This window comes from Emydura macquarii, unplaced genomic scaffold (genome assembly GCF_026122565.2).
Source record: "Emydura macquarii macquarii isolate MOO-44397 ecotype Brisbane River unplaced genomic scaffold, CSIRO-AGI_Emac_v2 contig_1230, whole genome shotgun sequence".
Taxonomy (NCBI): domain Eukaryota; kingdom Metazoa; phylum Chordata; order Testudines; family Chelidae; genus Emydura; species Emydura macquarii.
In genome coordinates, this window is record NW_027131367.1 from 8,115,909 (window position 1) to 8,138,670 (window position 22,762).

The window sequence follows — 22,762 nt, forward strand, 5'->3', positions numbered from 1 at the left end:
AATTTTTATCATCAGAGTGTGGACTAACGAACAAACAAACAAAAGGATGAAATTTGGGACCAACACTTGAACTGACCTAATTCTAATTGTTCCAGTCTGAACTCTGAGGGTATGTACACACTGATGGCGGCAAATTTGCCGCTCTCAGATTGATTAAGCGGCAGTGAAGACCCGCTCAGTCGATCCGGAAGTCGATTAAATTAAACCACCTCCTCAAAAGGCGTAGCGCTCTGTGGATGCGAACGCATTTCCCGTCTACGCAGTGCCATGGAGACGGCGCACTAGAGGGAATGTATGAAGTCGATGGGAGTTACGCAGGCTACTCTGTTTGGGAGAGTTAGGCCCTGATCCTGCAATGAGCTCAGCGCAGGAAGCAGTATTCCCAAGCCCTTGTCTTCAAAAATCATGAGTCAGGCCTTGAAAAGTCGTAAGATTATTTTAAAAAATCTCAGGGTTTGTAAGCGAATACACTAAGGGTGCTTTGTATTTGCTTTCCCACTTTTAGCACGAACAGGTCACATTTTCCAGATTTTCTCTGCAAGGGCAAGGGCTAGAAACATCTGTTTTTGTTTAAGCGAAAGCTGAGCATCTCCTACAGCCCCAGGAGCTGGGGGGCTTTACAAAACCCACCCCTACAAACAACTCCCTGGAGCCAGCCGCTCCTGGGTCCTCCTGATTCCATCCAGCTCCGCTCGGCTCCATTCTCAGGATCAGGGCCTCTCCTTTCCATTCCTGAAATGACTGAGCACTGGACTGGAAACTAAGGGCGGCTGGAAACACACCCCTGCCCAGCCCTCCTTGCTGGGCTGGGGCTGCTCAGGGGCTGGAGTGCAGGGCAGGCCCGGCCGCCTCCATCCCTCCCAGCCCGGACGGCTAGGGGGGCGCTCTTGGCTGCAGTTGCGGCTGGAGCCGCAGAGGGGCGGTAGAGCCACGGGGCCGGCGCAGCGGGAAGAGAAAGGCGGCGGCTCAGTCAGCCAGGCCCCAGCGGGGCCGGAAGCGGAAGGAAGCCGAGCTGAGCTTCCGAGTAGCACATGGGCCCGGTGCCGCCGTGACCCGTGTCTGCCCCGCTCCCTTCCTTGCCCGGCGGAGCCGCCCCGCGCTGCAGCGCCCGCCATGGCGGAGAGGATCGAGCAGCGCATCGAGGGCCGGCTGCCGGAGCTGGAGCAGCTGGAGCGGGTCGGACTCTTCACGCGCAAGGAGATCAAGTGAGAGGGGCCGGGGGCTGGGGCCGGGGCGGGGCGCTCGGGGGGGAAGGGGGGCCGGTTTCGGGGAGTTTAAGGCCAAAAGCGAGTGAGCTCCTCTGGTAACGTGCGCGTCACGCTGGCCAGGAAACCCCCTGCACACCCCCTGCACTGCACAAGCCTGGTGTGCGCCGGGGCGGGAGGGGTCTGGGAGACACCCCACCCCACCCCCCCCCGTAGGGTCCCAGCTGGCCCCAGCGTGCTGCAGAGGAAGGCGGCGGATGCCCCCGGCCCGCCCCCTCCTGGCGGGATCCCGTCTAATCTGACCTGGGGGTCAGAGCTGGAGATCAGGCGGACCCGGAGCACGGGAGCGAGACTCAGCCGCTGGGCATTTCAGACCGAGGTTTCTCTGCAGCATCGCACCGCCCTGGCCCACCCCGTCCGTTGTCCCGTCTCCTCTGTGGCCATTCTCCGAAGCGGCAGAGGAGGCAGGTTGAGGGTTCCCCACTCGCAAACACGTATGATCAATTGTGCGGGGGGAGGATCCTCCCTGACTGCTCTTAGGCATGGTCTGAAGACCGGACGCATCAGACTTGATCACAGGCCTTGTCTGAGTGTGGACCTGCGAGTGCTAGGAGCATGCTGAGAGAAATACAGGCAATCCTGGCCTCTCCATGTCCCAGGAAGGCAAGGGATGAACAGGGTGATTCATGGAATCCAAGGCCGGAAGGGATTGTTTCAATCATCTAGTTGAGCCCTTGCACACGGAGGCTGTAGAGCTTCTCCCAGGCTGGTCTAGAGCCTAGGGAATGGGGCCTTTGTGGCTCAGGGCAGAGACTGGGCTGGGGCCTAAGGGATTAGGGGTCTAGAGGAAAAGAGCCCAGGTTATTGCAGGGAGTTGCGGGGGAGGGAAAGTTGAGCCTGAGACTGGGTTATGGGGTGGCAGCCAAGGCTATTGGGTGTCTGGGACAACAGCCATATTATTGGGGTACTGAGACTAAGCTAGAACAAAGGTTATTGGGGTCAGAGATCATGTACTTAGGGGGAGGGATGGAGATTATTAGGATGAAGGGCTGAGCCACAATCAGGACCCAGGTTATAAGGTGAAGGGAGCTCAGAGCCCCGTTTATTAGGAGGGGTGGGGGTGTAGGACCCTGGTTGGGTGGCAGAAGCTGGACTACAGCTCATGTTGTTGGGAAAGGGGCAGAGCCTGAGCCAATGTTATCAGGATCTGTGAGGAGGAACAGGCAGAGGCTTGGCTACAGTTCAGGAGAAGCAAATGGAGGCTGAAATAGAGCTCCAAACCCAGGTTTTTGTTAGGGAGGAGTAGTAAGCACTAATTTAGGAACTAAACTAAAAAATCCAAGGGATGTAGCAGTCATTTGCCAGAATGGTGATTAAGGTTTGAAATGGGAGGTTTTTGGCTTAATTTTTATTTTCTCTGGATCAGAAGAAGCTGAGTGTGGACTGAAAATCTGCCTCGTATTTATTTGGAGGCTATTGGAACAACTTGGTAGAAACGTGCTCAACTGGAATAGCGTAGGAGACAGTCCAAGAACCCAAGGTCCAAAGAGGCTCCGTGCCTGTAGCTGTAGGACATCACCATGGGTGGAGATAGAATTTAAGAGTGAACAGACTGGAGACTGTGCCTGCATCACAAACACATGTAACAATGTGCCACTTAATTACTTGGTCATTTGACTTTTGCCACTTGGAAAAGGAATGACAAGAACAAAACTGAGTTTAAAACCTGCCCTGTAGAAAAGGCCTGTACTGCTGTATGCTACAGCAGAGTAAATTATTGTGGATTAAGAACAATTAAAGGATGCCTAAAAATGGAATTCTTACATTTCTCCAGGGCAGTCATTAAGAAGGCCTCAGCTCTAGAATACAAAATACAGAGGAGAGCCCTCCACAAGGAAGACTTTATCAATTACATTCAAGTACGTTTTATTATTAAGGGTTATTGGCTTAGTCAGGGCCTTTAATAACAGAAACATTACATGAGGAAGCATGTACTAGTGGTTAAAACACAGGGCCGGGAATCAGGTGTTCTGGTTTCTGTTCATGACTCTGCCACAGACTTTGTATGTGACTCTGGATAAGGCACCTAATTTTGCTGATCTTCAGCTTCCTTCTCCATTCAGAAATGTTGAGGCTTAGCTAAGACACCTTCCTAGAGGTGCTAGAGAAATGCAATTTATTATTATGAATAAAGTGTGACCTATTTTGTGGTGGTATTTAACTTATGAATTGAACTTTTGAACTACTTTAGGGTGCTTGAGAGTGTCTGAAATGTCACACTGTGATATAAATAGTCCAGCTTGAGTGCTGGCAATTTTTGTAGCTGTATAACTGACAGATGTTCGACTATAACTTGATAGCTACTTTGTCATGGATATAATTCTTGCTGTTCACCTGATAAGCTCTTTATAGCTGTTAAATAGCTAAACTTGGGAGATTTATTTTTTTCTTGCAATTACTTTTTAATTTTTTTCTCCCCTTCCCCAGTATGAAATTAATCTGTTGGAACTGATCAAGAAAAGAAGATCGGTAAGTTGATGAAGTACTTACGATGCAAAGTAGCATAAATCAAATCTTGATAGAGCAGTAAAATTAACTATTATTTTTCCCACCCCTCAGCGCATTGGATATTCATTTAAGAAGGATGAGATTGAGTATTCTATTGTGCAGAGAATACATGGCATCTTCAAGCGTGCCACAGAAAAATGGAAAGTAAGCACATTTCCTTCTATAGGGCCTGGCAGTATTAAACACCTCTTGATGCAGTGTGATGTAAGAGAATAAATACAAGCATAACGGCTAGCAAGTATCTATGATAATGCAGGAGAATATACAAGAAAAGTTAAACATGTTTGTTCTAACAAATGGCAGTAGGTTAGGGGTAATGTGCCAATATCTGATACATAACCTCTTGGAGGGACAGTATTCTGCCCTGTGCACAGATAGACTCTATGATCTGCTGGGTCTTTTTTCATCTCCAGCTGCTAGAGTTTGATATATTGCCATGTGGATTTGTCTGGCAAGGGCTGGAAACTTGGAGTAGTTTCAGGGAAAGTGATTGCCTTGAGTCATCCAGCAGTAATACCTCTTTAGGGAGATAAAGGAATTCTGCTGATGAGTTCTGTATGGTGCAGGAAGATGATGGGGAAGGAGGAGACTGTACTGAGGGATGGGATCCTTGAGGCATCCTTGCAGGGATGCAGGAGTTTGCAGGCATGGGTGTGAAGGAAGGGAGAACCACAAGCTGTGAAGTGACTCCTGCTTTACTACAGTCATATCACATATATGCTTTACATACTTTTAAAAATGCACAGCCAGTTCTAAAGATGTACTACTGCAGTGTTGTTTCTTCCTAGTTAACCCTATCTCCTTGCCTTTCCAATAGGACGACGTTCAGCTGTGGTTGTCGCATGTGGCTTTTTGCAAGAAATGGGTGAGTATTCAAAATGTCACTTTCCTGTAATTTTACAGAAGTAACATCTTCTGTGCTGAACGGGTCTGAGGAGTGTCATTCCCCAAAGGCAATCTTTTTGTGGGGGAGGGAAGTTATTAAAAACAGTGGGGTTGGAATGGAAATGCCTTTCCCATCAAAACCGTAGAGTAGCTGTCAATGCTCCGTACTGTGTCTTTGTTGCAGATGGTTCAGTTTAATGCTAAAATGTTCACAACAGGTAAAACTCAAGGAGTTCTCTTGTCTTTACAGAATAAAAAAATTCAGCTTAGCAAAGTATTTTCTGCCATGCTAGCCATTCATCCAAACAAGCCAGGTACAGTCAATGCTTTTTTGTGTCTTTTGTTCAAATCACCCAATTTGGTTCATTTAGAAAAACAATATAATATGCTAGTGTGACAAACTAGTGTCAATCAAAGCTACTGCTCTTTGAGATCCCAGTTCAACTCCTTAATCATCCCTTTCTTGCATTCTCCACCTTGCTGCTCCTCTGAAGGGAATGTCTCTGCAAAGAGAGGGTTCTGAAAGAAGGATCATACTAGAAGATCAGAAAAAACGGTGTCTGTAGGGGCCCTCAGGTATCGAAGGCCTTTCTCCTAAGGAGAGCAGGGAACTCAACAAATATCCCTGAAGTAGAACACTTTGGATGGACTAAGCGCCATCCCCCCTCCACTCTCCCCGGTCCCTTTTAAAGCCATATATTGCACTTCCTTGGCAGTGCCTTCCAGAATTGCCCCTCTTCTCCCATTAATCATGTAGCAGAAACTGAAACAGATCCATTTGTGTGTTCCATTGTAGCATTGTGGATAATGGCTGCCAAGTGGGAAATGGAGGAACGCCTCTCGTCCGAAAGTGCCAGGCACTTGTTCCTTCGTGCGTTGCGCTTCCATCCGGAGTCTGCAAAACTGTACCAAGAAGTGAGTTTATGGTTCTGCTTCTGTGTATATTATGTTTGCTTAGATCAGTGTTGCAAAGATTAGTTTCCCATTGTCCTGGGAAGTGGGGGTGAGTAGATTATTGTTTATGTACTTAAACTGGTAATATTTCATGACTGTTTTGCAAGACTGGCTTTAAATTAATTAGTGTAAAATCCTCACACCTATAGTTAGGAGAAATTCTGACCTCTTAAAACCTGTTTCTAGGCATTTGGAGTTCTATGGGGAAAACTGCATTGGTTAGGGCGTGGCATCCAAATCTTTTGCTGGGGGAATTGTTTTATCTTAACCAATTTAGTATAAATAGCCACACTGCGATCAGGTTTGCGTTAGCCTATTTTGCCCTGTCCTCTCACATGCTCTCGGTTAAAGCCCAGTTCTCCAGAAGTTTTACATTGCTGTAACTCCACTGACTTCAGTTGGGTTGTCTCTGACTTACAACAATGAGAATAGAATCGGGTCCTTAGTTCTGGTTTTCACATCATTAGCTATGGGCGAAGCATACTGGTTGAGAGAGGAATGGCTTCTGAAGGGAGCCAGATTAGAGGTCAGTGAAGATCCCTATTTGGTAAATGTGTATTCCAGAGGAGAAAGTATAAGAGCAGCTTTGTAATTACATTACTATAATGTTGCTTAATCTTAAGGGGCCTGCATTCCCTACTCTGGCAAAACTCCCATTCATGTCAATGGGAAAGTCTTGCTTGAGTACAGATTGGAGTATGCCAACTTCCTCTTCATTTGTATCATTACAACTGGCACTGCATTGTATCTAGCATTCTTGTTATTTATGTAGTAAGTGAAAAGTGAACGTTAACTGGCACAATAAACCGTAAACACTGCATACAAAACAAATCCCAAAGAAGGGCTTAAGGGGGGTGTTTGTGAAGCCTTTGGCAAAGATTAACTCCTACAAAAGTCAATTCAGATTGTGGGTCATGAGATTCCTATTACAGGAGATGCTGTTTCTAGAATGGAAAAAGGCTGGTGGTCTGTCATCTGATTTCAGTGTGCGTATGCTTGTTAATTGGATCTAGGGCCATACATTGATCCCTTGCTGAAGTGCACACTTCATAATCTGCATATAAAAAGGGTGGTGTCCCCTCTCCCCCTCCACAACTCAGCAAAGATGGAATAGCAGATGCTGTGGTGAACTGAAACATTACTAAGATGTAATTGTTCTTACAAAATGTTTTACTGTCCACTTGCTAATACAGGATTATCACAAATAAAGCTACATTACAGTTGCTTAAAATAAGTTAGCAAACTACATATTGTGATGTATTAATCCTATGTTTTTAAAACAGCTGCTTCATTTGCTATTTCTCAAAACATAGTCATTCATAATGGGGCTCCCAGACAGTGGTGGGAAGTTAGTGGAGTTCTGACTTGCAACTCTTCAAACAGGGCTTGCTTTAATAAATGTTCGCATGTTTATGCAGGCCATAAATATTTACCTCTTTCTCCCTTCCCATTTTATCCCGTCGGCCACAGTATTTCAGAATGGAACTGATGCATGCTGAAAAGCAGAGAAAAGAAAAGAAAGAGTTTGAACAAGCAAAGATGGACTTGGTAGGACACGTGTAATTTTTGTTATTTAAAATGGATTGTTTTGTAGACAGGCAAGGCTTTTTAAGATAGAGGGTTTAGAAGTATGTAGTACAGTAGAACCTCATTTCTCTGACCCTCCATTATGAACCGAACAACCAGCACACACAGATCCTGAAGCGGGCGATCTCTCCTGTGGTCGCTAGATGGCACTGCAGCCTCACACTTTCCCATTCTCCAGATTATCCGAATTTTTGATTATCCTATCTGGCCCTGGTCCCAGTTAGATCAGATAAACGGGGGTCTGCTCTAACTGACTGCCCGGCTACAAGTGCACCTTTTAAGTGCACTGTTTGACATCTATAGCCATTTAGCGGAACCAATTTGTTTGTTTAATTATAACTTACGTTCCTGTGGACATCAGGCCTTCTGGCTACAGGTTGTTGGTCAGATCACATGATTTATACATTTATTTGACTACCCTTAAGGGAACACACCAATTGTTGGTAAAGGCCTTTGCCAAGATAGTAATAACAAAATAAAGAAATGTAAAGCTCTCTGTATTCACCTCATTGAAAGTAACTACCAGTTTCTGATGAAGACTAGTTAAACTGGTTTCCTCCATTTTGTAGTAGATACTGATTTAATTCTATTCGGGTTGCTACAGACTAGACAGAAATGTGTTGGAGTTGAGAAAAATTTCTATTACCAGTTCTAAATCTTTGCAGAGAATGGCAGTTCAAAAAGAAACAAAATTCTCTAAAATTAGTTATTTCACTTTTTAGGGCGAGTTCAGTTATTCTGAGGAGATTCTGAATGGGGAAATGGCTCGAATAATCTACAGAAACTCCGTTCAGAAAATCAAAGGTAATTGAGTGCTTCCCCGCCCCTCTTGGTTAGTGGAAAAATTACCATATTGGAGTGTGTGTCTGGTATCTTGTGTGGCTAGTCCTGGTTTCAGTGTATGCATGGAGATGTGTTCTCAACTGGTAAAATTCACTCTTCCTGCACAAAACCTGAGTAGTGTGGTGGCATTAAGCGGGTAGCACTAAGTGGCAATTCATAGCCATTCTTCAGACAGGTACTTTCTCTGGCTCACCTGCCTTTAGCCTGAAAATAGTAGCCGCTGCCCCTCCATGGCCCTTAGCCTTTAGCCTGAAAATAGTAGCCGCTGCCCCTCCATGGCCCTTATGCTTGAGTTCACAGCCACTAAATCTGCATAAACACGAGATCAGGCCCATAGTTATTTGTAAAATCAAAACATCTCTTCTGGATGTGCTAGTGATATTGATACAAAATATAAAGTACGTTTCATTAACTCCATCTCTCTCCCCCCTGCGTGCTTTGTTTTCCACTATGACCTGGATTAAAACCAATCATAGAAATGTCCCCAGGCTCAAAAAGGATGCAAATCAATCTGCAGTCCCCACTCAAGCAAGAAGTGCCATTCTCCTCCATGAGACTCCTGGTGACAATATGGGTTGCAGGGTCATGGCTTTGCTTGTCAAGATGACTAACATCAGACAGTGAAAAATAAACAGGCAGATAACTAACATCTGGTCTGCCCTAGTATATGCATTAGAATGATACTTTTCAGTGGCTGGGTAGATTTTACAATATTGTATTTACTTTCTAGGAAACTTAAGTAAAACCTTTGAAAACCAGCAAAGACGAGAGAAACACTGTGTGCCAGAAGAATGTAGTATCTTACTTGTCATTGAGTTTCTTTGCTCTCTTGATCTTAGGTGCAGAGTTCCACCTGTCCTTGCTTTCAGTTGCAAACCTCTTTGATTTTACGCAAGACTTGCAAAAAGAAATTCTTGAAAAGTAAGTTGATTAAAAAAATAATAATAATCGCCAGCGAGGGCCTAATTTCTGGCCAGCTGACAGTTTGGTGTCAGAGACATTGTACTGGGGAAGTTGGATGTTAAGATCTAACAAAACTTCCTTTTTAAGAAAAAGACCAATTTTAGTGTAAAACAAAAGTTTGGTGCCCCAGGCAAGCCAACTTCCTGGAGGAGGATGTTGTGTGTGTATATATATAATGCAAAATTGGCTTCACTTGAGATCATGCTGATAAAATGTGGCTAAAATGCAGTTGTCTTGGAGAATGATTTTTTACACTCATGATAATTTTCAGAAAATGTGCAACTTCCTAGTTCACTTAGTTGCTTGTAATTGTGTATCTTAAGTTTTCCAATGCATTTCTTTTTCCAAAAATGCAGCTTCTAAAGCGGACAGTCAAGTTTAAGTTGTTATTGAATAATATATGTTGCAAAGAAAGAGGCCAAAATTTTAGTTAACTACCTCTTAGGCAGGGTGAAACATTTTATCAATGAAATTTAATGCCTTATAATTGTTCCCTTGGAGTAAAATGGCAATTGGCAACTCCATAACCCCACTCCTCTAGAATGAGCTTGAAGCAAGATGTCAATTTGCACATGATGACATTGTGGACTGTGCTTACTAGCTTGCAGGCTGAGCATGGTGATGATCCTCTTACATGGGACTACATGGCCCATCGAGAACTGGAGATGGGATCCCTGCCGTCCCCAGAAGGTTCATCTAAACAGATGAAAGCATCCGAGGTGTTCCAGAAAGAAGAGCGGTGCTGTGCAGTCTTTGAGGAAGCAGTGACAGCCCTCCCCACAGGTTAGAAACTCTGCTTGGATTTTAAAATTGGTTTTCTCAATATATTTGTACACTAGCGCTTGCGAGAAGTCTGTAGCAAAGCTTCCCCAGCTACCTTATAGCAGGGCCTGTGTCTTAATAGAAAGGGCGCGTCTTGGGACACCATTTCTTCCATATCCAATTCTGTGGGCCATGTCCATGCCCGCTCACAAACCTTGTAATATCCTTGTAGCAATTGCTTGCCTGGAAAAGTATTTATTTTAGTTTTTTTTTAATGTGACTTAGTGAATGGGGAGAGTCCAAAGTTTGCAACCGGCCCGATCTCTGCAGACCACTATTTGGAAACCATTGATAGAGAATACTCTGTTTTAAGCATCTTTCTGATGGACAGCCAGAGAATTCAAATATATTGTCAGTTTGCTGTAACTAAGCAGCATACATGGAATGTCAGGGGAATGGATCTTTGTACTTGGCTCCTGCCTACACTAAACATGATAGCATTTGTAAACACAATTGTTGGCCAGTGCTGTTTAAATAGTTCCTTTTTCTGTAGCTTTGTTAGGGAATGACTATAGATTTACCAGCCACTATCTCTGTATAAAGTGGCTGGCAGCCTGTGGGAAGACATGGTCTATAATAGAATCACAGAAATGTAAGAATGCCTCAAGAGGTCATCTAGTTCAGCCCCCTGCGCTGAGGCAGGACCAAGTATACCTAGATCATCCCTGAGAGATGTTTATCTAACCTTTTCTCAAAATCCTGCAGTGATGGGGATTCCACTGCTTCCCTTGGAAACCTATTCCAGAGCTTAGAACTACCCTGAGAAAGGTTCCTAATATCAAACCTAAATCTCACCTGCTGCAGATTAAGCCCCGTTATTTCTTGTCCTACCTTCAGTGGACGTGGAGAAAAATTGATCACAGTCCAGCCCTTCACATATTTGAAGACTTGTCAGGTCCCTCCTCAGTCTTCTTTTCTCAAGACTAAACATGGCCAGTTTTTGTTTTTTTTTAATCTTTCCTGATAGGTCAGGTTTTCTAAACCTTTTCTCCTGTTTGTACACATCTTTCCTAAAGTGTGGTGCCCAGAACTGGACACAGTACTCCAGTGGAGGCCTCATCAGTGTTGAGGAGAATGGGACAGTTACCTCCCATGTCTTACATACGACACTCATATGAATATGCCCCAGAATTAGCCTTTTTTGCATCTACATCATGCTGTTGGCTCATTGAATCTGTGATCTACTATAACCCCCAGATCCTTTTCCACATTACTACCACCTAGCCAGTTATTTCCCACTTTGTAGTTGTGCATTTGATTTTTTACTTCCTAAGTGTAGTACCTGGACTTGTCTTTATTGAATTTCATCTTGTTGATTTCAGACCAATTTGTCAAGGTCATTTTGAAGTCTCATTCTGTCCTTCAAAGTGCTAGCACTCATCCCAGCTTGGTGCCATCCACAGATTTTATAAGCATACTTTCCATTCCATTATCCAAGTCGTTAATGAAAATGTTGACTAGTACTATAGCCAGGACTGACCTCAGTAGATATGCCCTCTCAGTTTGACAGCGAGCCATGGATGCAGGTGCAGGCTCTTTGAGTACAGTCTTTCAACCAGTTGTGCTCTCACCTTATAGTAATTTCATTTAGAGCACATTTTCCTAGTTTGTTTATGCAAATGTCACGTGAGATTGTCAAAAACCTTACTAAAATCAAGATGTATCATGTTTTCTGCTTCCCCCTCCATTTACTTGGTCAATGACTCTGTCAAAGAAGGAAACTGGGTTGGCTTGGGATGATTTTGTTCTTGACAAATCCACATTGGCTATTACTTACAACCTTATTATCCTGTAGGTGCTTACAAATTGATTGTTTAATTTATTCCAGTATCTTTCCAGGTATTGAATTTAGGGTGACTGCTCTACAATTCCCTGAGTAGTAGGAGCACTGAGCTAACCCCTGCATTTGTCCCTCTCTTACTCAGGCTTTGTGCCAGGAGCCACATTTCATCCTCATTTTGGCCACAGTTCAACAAAACACTTAAGTACATGTTTCAGTTCCATGGATTTCAACAGAACTGCAGGATGCATTTAAAGTTAAGCAAGTCTAAAGAGCTGTTGTGAATGGGGATGGACTTAACCATGTGATTAAGTGCTTTACTGAATTGAGGCCTTAATGCTCTTCAGAGTAAAATTACAATTGGATTGAAGGCTATTTGCTAAGCATTACTTTCTGTAGTCCATAATGCAGACAAGCTATTTTAAACATTAATTTGACATAATTATGGATGCATCATCAATAGTATTTATGCTTTTAATTGTGCATGGCATCTCATCCTGCCCCCTCCACAAGACAGATGTCTGTGCTCTCTGCTATGGTTTTGTTCAGTATATAACTGTCCCTTTGACTTTGCAGAGGCCATGTGGAAATGCTATGTCACGTTTTGCCTGGAGAGACTTAACAGGAAAACCAATAGTGAGGAATTGAGACGGAAGGTAAGTGTTTGTCATGCATTCATAGTACCAAAAGCTCCTGCTGTCACTGACTTCCATAGTTTGTCTTCGTGATACCCTTGTAAACTCTGGTAGATTTCCATCAATTTGAAACAAATAATGCAGCTCTTAGAACAATTGGCTAGGAATTTGGACCAAAAGCTATCATTAAGGATCAGTTGTTCTCCCTATTAATCATAAAACTTGAACTCACAATGTACTTGTTCCTTTACTGATACTTTTATAAACAAAAGATATATAAAAATAATGTTAACATAATCCGTGAGCAGAGAATTTTTTTAGATTTAATTATATTTATAACACTTTTTTCATCCAGGGATCTTAAGTTTCCTTCTAAAGTGCTTTAAGTATCATTCCCATTCTACAGATGGGGAAACCGAGGCAGAGAAAGACTTGCTCTAGTTCACACAGCGAGTCAGTGGAAGAACTGGAAATAGAACCCAGGTCTCCTGATGCTCATTGCCTCAGCCTCTGGACCATGTCATCATCTCTGGTTCTTGTCCAGTCTCACCACAGTAGTCTCAAAAGAGATGGTGATCCTTAATATTCAGAAAAAAGTAGTGACCGGAACTGGGAACCTGGAATCCTGGGCTCCCTTGTATTTCCAGGACCACTCAGGTCCGGCAATAGGCCAAGGTCACATTCTGTGTCTCAGTTAACCTGTCTGTGCATGTCCACGGAGTATAATACAAGCTGGCTTCCCTCAGGACACAGGAAGCTTAAAGTTGGTCAAGTGCTGTGAGCTCCTTTTGGATGAAAGGCGATATAGGAATGCAATTGCTGTACCAGCACTGCAAAATCATACTTGCTTCGACTGAGCATTATTTTGATGGGTGAATAAATAGTTTTTTCATTACCTGGATGAACAGACTTTTGTGCCTGAACTGGTGAATCTTCACCACAGCTCTTCTGTGTTTAATTCTGACTGGCTGAATTAAGAAAGCAGTTGCTTTAACGATTTCTCTTGCATTTGACTTTTTAAATTAGCCATTTATGGTTTGACCCTGCCCTTAAAACTGCAACTGAGCTTTGCTATGTTTCTTATACAATCAGTCTGCAAGCTGCCTGTATATATCTCTTTCTAAAGGAAGGATGGAACCGTAAGGCCGAGGAACTTGATGCCACTTGTAAGCTGGAATTTACAAAGGAGCCTAAAGGAGCCTAGGCATCCAACTTCCATTGAATTACACTGGGATTTGGGTACCTTAGAAAGCCCCAGCCTTGAAAATGTATGTTTGATTTTGGTAGACACCAGCACATACAGCAGCAAAGGTTGTTATTCTTTCTCTTTCAGAGGCTGGAAAGGACTTTGAGTGTGTTCAGCAGAGCCCATGAGTCCACCTTGCTGCCAGAGATTTTGTATAAACAGTGGGTAAGGATATATACAGGAAACTAGATTGAGGCCCTGATCCTGAATTGCTTGCACTCCCAAAACTGCCACTCAAGTAAATAGGAACTTTGGATGTGCAAGAATGCCAGATCAGGGACTAATTTCCTAATAAATTATGTGTATCTATCTTGTTGATTAACTTCAACTGCTGTTTCAGCTTCACCTGTTACTGGAGCATGGCCTTTCTGAGAAGGCCACAGAGATAGCTGCAGCTGCAACCGAACGGTTCAGCCAGTCGGTGGAAATGTGGCAAACGAGACTGCAGGTGCTAATCAGACTGAGCAGCGGTGATGTGGCCCAGTGTTTCGAGGAAGCTGTGAGACAGGTGAAATCTAAGGTCTGTGACCATTTTAATCTGTTTCACAATACTCTGCGACAAGAACCCTCTGACCTGTGACTTTATTTTTTCTTAAAATTGTAAAGCCCCAAACCAGTCTTTAAAATCAATATATATGTATGTGCCCACCATTCAGAATACACATTATGTTCAGGGGAGTGCAAACAAAAACATGACTTTTAAAAAAATTTAAACTTGAAATTCAAGGATTTGAACAGTGAATTGTGATGCTTGTTCCATGTTCTTTTAGTGACCAGTTGGCATTTCCTGTGTCTGCCTTGGAGAGGCACCCATGTGTTCTTGCATCCCTGCATGCTGGCTTTGCATGGTCAGAGCTGTCCCCGAAGTGCTAAGGGGACAGGGGATGGAGTTTAAGGACTTTGCTCAGTAGGCTGGGCATTTTCCCCCACCTCAGCTGCCTACAGCTGAACTCCAGGAAGTGGAGGAGACAGGAAGGGTATCTCTCTTCCCCTTTCTGCTGCCTTTGGGCTGATCTCTCATGGTACAAAAGGACTCACTCCCAGCTTGATGTCTAGTAGCTGTTAAACCAGGCAGCATTTACCTGGAGAGGAGGAAGGTTATGGGGGCACATGTAATCTCGTTGCTGTTTGTGTGGGGGGAGTAGACCTTTGTTCATGATAGCCCCTTTTGGGGGTGATTTTGCATCCAGACGGACAGCATCAAGGTTAGAACATGGATGGATATTAGCTGGAAATGTTTGTATTAAATTGTTTTTAAACTCTCTGGTGACTGTTGGCATCTGTTGCTTTTTGATGCAGTTCAAACTGAGGCTTGGCTCTGAGCTTTCACCGCTTCCTTTTCTTCTGTAGGGCTGTTTGCCGTTGTGGACTCTCTGGGTGGAATGGAGTGAACAAGCAAACAGCAAGGAAGACACAGAAGCCCTTTACCAGGTACGTGGCTGGTGGAAATATAATTCCTCTTACTGTGTGAAAGTCAATAATGGCTGTGACTTATTGGAAGAGTACGTGGGGCATGCTTAACAAGCGTTTTCTACGTCCAGCCCTTGTCTAATCTCATGCCTTGACCACCAGTCTGAATGCAGGCTCTTGGATCATTTGGGGAAAATGTTTAAAGAGAATTAGAGTGACGTAAGCTCTAAGGGTATGTTTACGCAGCCCGGGACAGTCAGCCTCCCAGCCTAGCTCGGCAGGCTTAGGATAATGGAGTTCATGTTAGGGCTCTAAAAATCGCTGTGTAGACAGCACTTTGAAGTTGTGGCTCGGGCTGGAGATTGGGCTCTGAAGCCTAGGGAGTGGGGTGGGCTTCAGAGCCCAAGCTCCAGCCTGAACCACAACATCTACACAGCTGTTTTTAGCACTGTAGTGCAAGCCAGTCTGTTGACCCAGGCTGTGTAGAGTACCCTAAAGTCTCACTGAAAATCAGTTAGACTTCGGAGCCCTAAGTGCACAAGTCACTTCTGAAAATGGGGCTTAGGTTCCTAAGTAATTTAGGCACCTTTAAAATTTTTACCCTAATATCTGTGTGGTTTACAATTTGTGTCCTATTGTCAGTCGTCAGTTTGTAAAATGTTCTCTTGCTCACACAACCTGCCTGATGAAAACGTGAACACTGTACCAGAAAATTCAATTTAAAAGAAAATTAGAGAAAAACATTTTGGTTCTAATCCCATCAGAGACCACCCCCCTCAGTAGTCTTGGACAAAACACTTCACCTCTCAGCCTCAATTTCTCTACTTTTAATGTAAAATACTTGCTTCTAATGGGACATTTGAGAATTAATTTGTTTGTAGAGTATTTTGTGATCCTCCAGATGAGAAGTCTATGAAAATACAAAGTATTAACTCTTTAAAATGACTTGAATACTGGAAAGGAAGAAATTTTAGCTCTAATTTAAACTTAGAGGTTTGTAGTTGGAAAATATTGGGTTTGTTGCATCTGCCATTTTCCAGCTACAGTTTTTCCAATACTTGAAATTCAGTCTCTTTCTGAGGAGACAGATATTTGATGCTAACATATTTGAAAATGGAGACAAGTAATTGGAAGGAATTGTTTGTATAGTTCTCTCTAGTTATTTTATAACTGTAGCAAAAATCCTGTGTGTTTAACTTGCAGAGATCCTTATTTGTCACAGCCCCAGCTGATTCTGTAACCATGAAAGAGAAGTATCTTGATTGGGCCTACAGAAATGGCGGTTATAAGAAAGCAAAGAAAGTCTTTACCAGGTGAAAAATAAAAATCTTGAAATCTGGTCTTTCTAACATATGTTTGTAGGAGATCTGAAATCTAAAGTTCTTAATGCTTTCATTTTAGCATGCATGAAAGTCGCCCGTTTTCACTCGAGTTCTTCAGGAAGATGATCCAAATAGAAAAGGAGCAGGTAAGTGTTACATATCAATTTAGTATTGTATTTTGTAGGACATGTGTTACAGCTTTCGAGTTGAATAGGAAGGGGGAGTTGTCTGAGTACCATGTAATTAGGTTGCAATCCTCTCCATGTTTGTCTTCTAAAGTGGAGCCACACCATGTAGTATAAAACTGAGTTCCATACAGTAACTAGTCTTAAACTTCTGAGCTGTGTGTGTGTGTGTGTGTGTGTGTAAAACAGTGTAATTAGCATAACTTTTTTGGTTAAAGTATCTAATAATGCAGCAGACTGGTTTGTTTCTGTGCAAAATCAATGGTCTTTAACTTTTCCTTTGTTAGGAATCATGCAAGATGCTTAATTTGAGAGAATACTATGAACGTGCCTTAAGAGAATTTGGTTCTACAGATTCTGGTATGGAGGCTTTCTTGTTCAGTGCATTTTTTTCCATCAAGCTGAGAAAAGTGGGGTGATCTTCCTGCCCATAGATCTGCTAAGCTCATAGTACAGCTTACTGATGCTGTATCTTTAATGGGAATGGCACTCTATGGTGAACTTGCCCCATAGAGCTTTCAGTCTAGGGGCCTGATTCTAACAAATACTCATGTGGGTAGTCCCAGTGAAATCAGCGGAATTACTTGCGAGAGTCAGGGCTTGTGGGGTTTGTTGACATTGGCTGGCTTAGGGTTAATCAGCCATCTGTAACTCACTAGTTTTGAATACAGTACAAATCAAGCATGTGTAATTGTGATCATTTACACAACATCCCTTTGAGGATAGTGTCTTCATCTTACAGATGGTGTGCAGATAGGTTAAGCATGTCTCTGTCACAGCTCGGAAGAAAACCCAGCTCTCCAGACTCTGTCAGTGCTATAACCCCTAGGTAAAGCATCCTCTGTACAAGGAGACAAACAGTTGGACTTTACTATATTCACATATGTAACATTTAATGCGCAGAGCCTCTGTGTTAGGCATGGACACGTGTGTGTTATAACAGACAAATCAGAATGTAACTACATTTTTTCTTTTTTTTTTTTTTTTTTTTTTCCCCTTTAAAAGATCTCTGGCTTGATTACATCAAAGAGGAGTTAAGCCATCCCCAGGGCAAAGCAGCAAACTGCGGTAACATTCACTGGAGAGCTGTGAAGATGCTACAGGGAGAGCTAGTGGAAGAATTTGTTTCCAAATACACTTTGCTGCAAACTGGACACTTATGAAAAATGTAGATTGGTATTGTCTGTCAGAAACATTTGCAAGTTCAACACAAAGTGCAGAATTTCCAGAGTTGTTTGGTTGTCTAATTTTTTGTATAAAATTCTGAAAATAAATGCATTCCTGAGTCATCCTAGTATGTACATAAATTCCAACATATTTGAAAATAATCTTTGGTCTTAACACACAGCTGCTGCTAGTGTTGCCTGTCTCAGTGGTGAGTTCCTGTGAAAGGGTACAAATCCGCAGTTAAGAGGAAAAACTCATTACAAAGCAAGTGAAGGCATCTATCAGTGTATTCGTTACTGAGAACTTCGGAAAGCAAACATTCCTGACAATCTGCGCTATCTGGTGCAGTAAATAGCCACTATACATCAAATTTCACACATTTAAAAGTTCATATTAAAACTAAAATTGATGCAAAGAAATTTAATTTCAATAGAAACTGAAGCTTGGTTTCATGCCTATGTAGAACAGTGTGAAATGGAACGTAAAAATAAAGTGACAGTAATTCTGAAAGCAAAGGGATCAGCTTGCGAAGTGGGATTTGGTGGTAGAGGTAGTGTGAGTATTTGCCCTTTTCCAGTATAGCAGACAGTCATATAATTTATAATGCTCAATTGTCACTTATTGAAATATACTTCAGCTCACTGCTGCAGCAACGTGCTGGCTATCAAATCTAGATTTAAATTTGTAATTGTTGCTACTTACCCAAGCCATATGAAAGAAGACGACTGTTGGTTCATTAATGTTGGACATGAAAATGGACATATTTTGGGGATCTCCAAAATGTAGGGGCTTTTTTTTTTCCTAGTTTCTTAGCAGCAAATTCCCCCCATAGTTTTCTTCTTTTAATTTTTTGTTGAGGTCTGTGTATGTGGTTTGTTTCTTGTTAAATCGGTTGCTATTCTTTCCCCCCCTCCCCCCCAACCTCTAAATAAAATTGTAAAGGGCTGGTTCTGAGAATCAAAAATGTCAAATGGAGAGCTGAAGTGGGATCTGTACACCTAGATTCTTATGTCCCCCCTTCAGTGTGGGAGCTGAGCATTTTCATCTATATTTATATCCACTTGCTCACAAAACAGAACTGAAATAACATCCATCTCACAATTTCTTCAATGAATGGTGACTTGCTTACAATGCTATATTTCCACGTCAAGATGAGTAATGAATGACACAGTACTGAATCAACATGGAAAAACAGGCACATTCAAAATGCTGGATGCAGAATGCTATTTTTGGGTGCATGAGACTATCTAAAGTCTTTGAACTGGTGAAGATGGAGAGTATCTTCAAAGAATACCCCACCCACCTCACCCTGACAGACAAGATACATGCTATAGATGGACAGAAAATGATGGTGCACACATAGAATGTTTACCCTCAGCACTGTTGAGGTGACCAGATGTCCCAATTTTATAGGGACAGTCCCGATATTTGGGGCTTTTTCTTATAGGTACTGATAACCTTCCACCCTGTCCTGATTTTTCACACTTGCTAGCACAGTAGAACCAAATGATTATACAATAAACTTGGCATACCATCCATTATTAAGTCACTTCATTTCTAAAATGGTCACACGGAAAATCAAATGGTTTGGCTTATGTTTTGCACGCTTCTGGGGTGTGGGACAAAAATCCTCCATACTTTGGTGTACTTTACTTTTCTTCCACTGCCCAGAAGCTGCAAGAGTGTCAGATTTGCACAAAGTGTTTTGTGGTGTTACTGTGGCTGATGTGCTGAGTTCGGTGTGAAGCAGTGTCCCAAATTTGTCAGTGCATTTGTTGGCTTCTGCCTTTAGGCATGATCCTGTGCCCATTAGAGCCTATGGGAATCTTTCCACTGATCTCTCTGAGCACTGGAGCCAGGCCCCCGATTGAGGATTTATCATGGCATGAATCCTAATTTTGGGGGGGTGGGAAAGGCAGGAAGTGATCTGGCTGCAGAACTAGTAATATTTTGCCAGAGTGGAAATTGCATCCTGTTACAAAGTTGTTATGAGGCACATCACTTATACCCTGGATCCTTTCTTTCCAGAACGGCTTTTCTGTAGAGAACAAGGCACAAAATGAAGGGGGCAGTTTTATGATGGTATTGGATCCTTACAATGGATGAACGTTGCTTCTGTTTCATGTGGCCTGTTGCCCTTCTTGCCCCTCCCCCTAAGTATGAAATCAAGTTTAATTTAAAAATGTTACATGAAAAGAATCGAGAAATATTTTCTGGAAATTTGATAATTGAAGTGTAAAACATTAAAATAATGTTTTGTAATGGTGCAGGGAGCATCCTAGACACTGATGAACAATAAAGAATTGCTTGAAAAAAGTTTGCTAAGGGTTTGCTCTGACTTTGCCTTTGACTTGCTACCTAGGATTGATTTCCCCAGAAAACGTAAACTGCTTGTACAGAGATTCTTCAGTATCTAGTAGACTAACAGTTTTTGTTTTAGGAACAGATCTATTGAAAGTCACTTTAACCATTCTTATTTTGATTGTGAATTCCTGGTGCTATTTGTTCCAACTGCACGTCTCTTATGAGTTACTAGCAGCTACCTACAGTACTGGCTGAAAGGCTGCTGGGATAGAACTTGAAACTGGGCTGTCAGCTCCAGAGAGCAGTGAGATGCTGTCCCTTTATCAGGGAAGAAGGGAAAAAAGCAGTGCCACATAACCTTCCCCAGAATACCTCGTGAGCTGAAGAAGGGCCTCAGCACAGTGACGATCAGTAAGAGGAGCTCTCCTATGCCCCAATCATAACAGAGCAGACACAGAGCCCCTCAGCATACACACATTAGCCCACAGATGTTTCTCTTGCATGGGGAGGCAGTGTGGGCTAGTGGACAGAGCTCAGGAGTTGATTTCCAGCTCTGCTACTGGGCTGTCGGATGACCTTGGGCAAGTCACTATCCCTCTCCGTGCCTCTGTAAAATGGGGATAAAGATACTGAGCTCCATAAAGTGCTTTGAGCTGCTAAGAGCTACATGGGAGCTAGATGTCAGTATTATCCTCAGGCTAAAGAACAGGGGCAGTAGTTACTCAAGCCTTACCACTGTATTATAGTAACTTGGGCAGACTGACTGAACTCTTGGAAAAACTCTCCTTCCTACACCACATAACCTGCACTCCTTTCCCCTGGCTATATCAGCTGGCCATGCAGCTAACTGCCACAGCTCAGGAAGCCATGGCTATTTTGTGGTAGAGTGGGGCCATGCAATGCTGGAAAGACAAGACTGCTGGCTAATCTTTGGAGCTCTCCTATTGATTAAAAACAAAATCTCATTAATTTTCTTATGGAAAATCATTACAGCCCGGTCTCTTAATTCCATGGCTGCTGCCGTGGTCAGCATATACATGCTAACATTTTCTATTAGTGAAGATACAGCTTTTTAAGTCTTGTGTTCTTGGCATCAAAGTTGTACTGAGCCAGAACACCACATTATAATCCAGGGCTTCCATTTTTGACAGGGGAACATTTTTTCCTGATGGCACAATAGTATAGACAATACCTATTTTGCTAAATGCTGACCACATGCTTAGGGCTACACTAGGCAGAAAGGACAGCCTACCTTGCAGAACATACGGCTGAAAAGCCAATTTCTTTTATGACAGAGATGGGGGGAAGTCTTAAGAAATAGGATTAGCTGCAATGTTGGAAAGGAAAACTAAAGGCCTGCAGGTGGGTTTATGTATAGACTTATTGCTAACATCCAGTCACTCAATCTGCACTGTTTATCTAGCATCTGTTCACAGTCTAGATGCTGTCTATATATCAAGGCATAAAACAGACAGAGACCTGTACAAAGCAGCATCTGCCCCACTCAGGATACATTTTCAATGGGGGGGAAAAAAAAGGTATGGCCTTAACTGTTAAAATATCAGTGGTGATGCAGCAATTCTGCTTTTAACTTGGGTTAGCAGCTGAAGTTCAGTGTCAAGGTCCACCACAAGCTTTAACTGCTGCTGTTAAGCCTAAGGTACTATTTTTTCTGTATTTCAGCTGGAGTTAAGAACATACTTTGTTTCGTGAGGACCAGGGATCCTAGAAATCTGTTTGCCATGGGAAAATGTGGAATTTGTGTTCTTACAGAGAATTTTTAGTTTCTACATTTTGTGAAAAAATAAAAACATATTATGAATTAATAACATTTTACTGAAAGTACCAGTGTCACTTATGAAATGCACACAGCCACTCTTGTGGTTGATTTTTTAATGCACTTTAAATTTACATAGTTAAATTTACTCCAATAAACTGCTTTTGGCACATACAGGGTACTCAGTGGTATACAGGGGTTCGTGTTTTAATGCATCTCTAATTTCATTTCAGCCTTCAGATGTAATTAAAGTTATGAAAAGATGCCAAAAATTTAAAAAATCACCCCTAAAGACTGTCATTGAGTTTGCAAGGACAAATTTCACATTGATGGCAATGTGCTACAGATTAATATTCAAAGGCAGACAATTGTAGAACACATGAAAAGTGCTAAACATGAAGGGAATGAAAAGAAATGAAAACAAGAGGCTGAAATAGCCAGGCCATCGACAACAGCAATGAAACAATGCATGGTCACTGGATGATTCCAGGTGTTTTGTGTATTTAAGAAAAATCAATTTTCCGAAAATATAGATTACGACGTAGAAGTATTTGGTATATGTAAGAAATGCAAATTGCAGTTAATTGTATCGTAATATAATGATTGATGACAGTGGTAGGCTTAAAAATGGTAAATACATTAATAAAACATTGCGGCCAGCTGATACCTACTTATCTCGAGGCTAAGGAAACTAAAGTTCAGCATTTAATTTTCATCGTGGAAAAGTGAGAGGATTTTGGGGTTTTTTTAATCAGAGTTTTTTTTTTTAATTTTGATTTTTAAATCAGGGGAAACTAGGGTCCCTGGAGAGGGCAGAGCCGCGGGCTGGGGTGCTGCCTGGGGCCGCATGCCACCACCCACCTCCCTCGCTGTGCCAAGGAGAAGGTCCTGGCCTGGAAGGCAGGGAGAGGGGCCTGAAGTGGGGGGAAGGCAGTGAACCCAGCCCAGCGTGGGAAGGGAAGGTGCTCAGTGGAAGCCCCCCCCGCACGATTTAGGGGGCCGGAGCCTGGGGTGTGCAATGGGGGGCAGTGGGGCTTCCACTGCCCCATGGGTGGGGGGCTGGGGCGGGGGTGTTTCGCTGCTTTTTAACTGGGGCCGCTCTCCCCACG

The 22,762-nt window shown here is 42.9% G+C and overlaps 1 protein-coding gene across 4 annotated transcripts; it reads left to right on the plus strand.

Moving 5' to 3' along the window:
* Nucleotides 1–1,001: 1,001 nt before the first annotated feature.
* Nucleotides 1,002–17,694, plus strand: UTP6 (UTP6 small subunit processome component). Of its 4 annotated transcripts, none has more exons than XM_067547396.1 (19): nt 1,002–1,205; nt 3,040–3,124; nt 3,693–3,734; nt 3,825–3,917; nt 4,591–4,638; nt 4,909–4,972; nt 5,455–5,573; nt 7,083–7,160; nt 7,922–8,003; nt 8,882–8,963; nt 9,607–9,788; nt 12,184–12,263; nt 13,576–13,653; nt 13,829–14,008; nt 14,839–14,919; nt 16,102–16,211; nt 16,300–16,366; nt 16,693–16,765; nt 17,411–17,694. In XM_067547396.1, the coding sequence occupies exons 1-19, from the start codon at nt 1,114–1,116 to the stop codon at nt 17,566–17,568; spliced, it is 1,794 nt and encodes a 597-aa protein (XP_067403497.1). In that variant the 5' UTR covers nt 1,002–1,113; the 3' UTR covers nt 17,569–17,694. The 4 variants fall into 4 exon arrangements, 3 of the variants coding, with proteins under 3 accessions (XP_067403497.1, XP_067403495.1, XP_067403496.1); XM_067547394.1 differs by having other exon boundaries at nt 13,829–13,996; XM_067547395.1 differs by lacking the exon at nt 3,040–3,124 and having other exon boundaries at nt 1,097–1,205.
* Nucleotides 17,695–22,762: the final 5,068 nt, after the last annotated feature.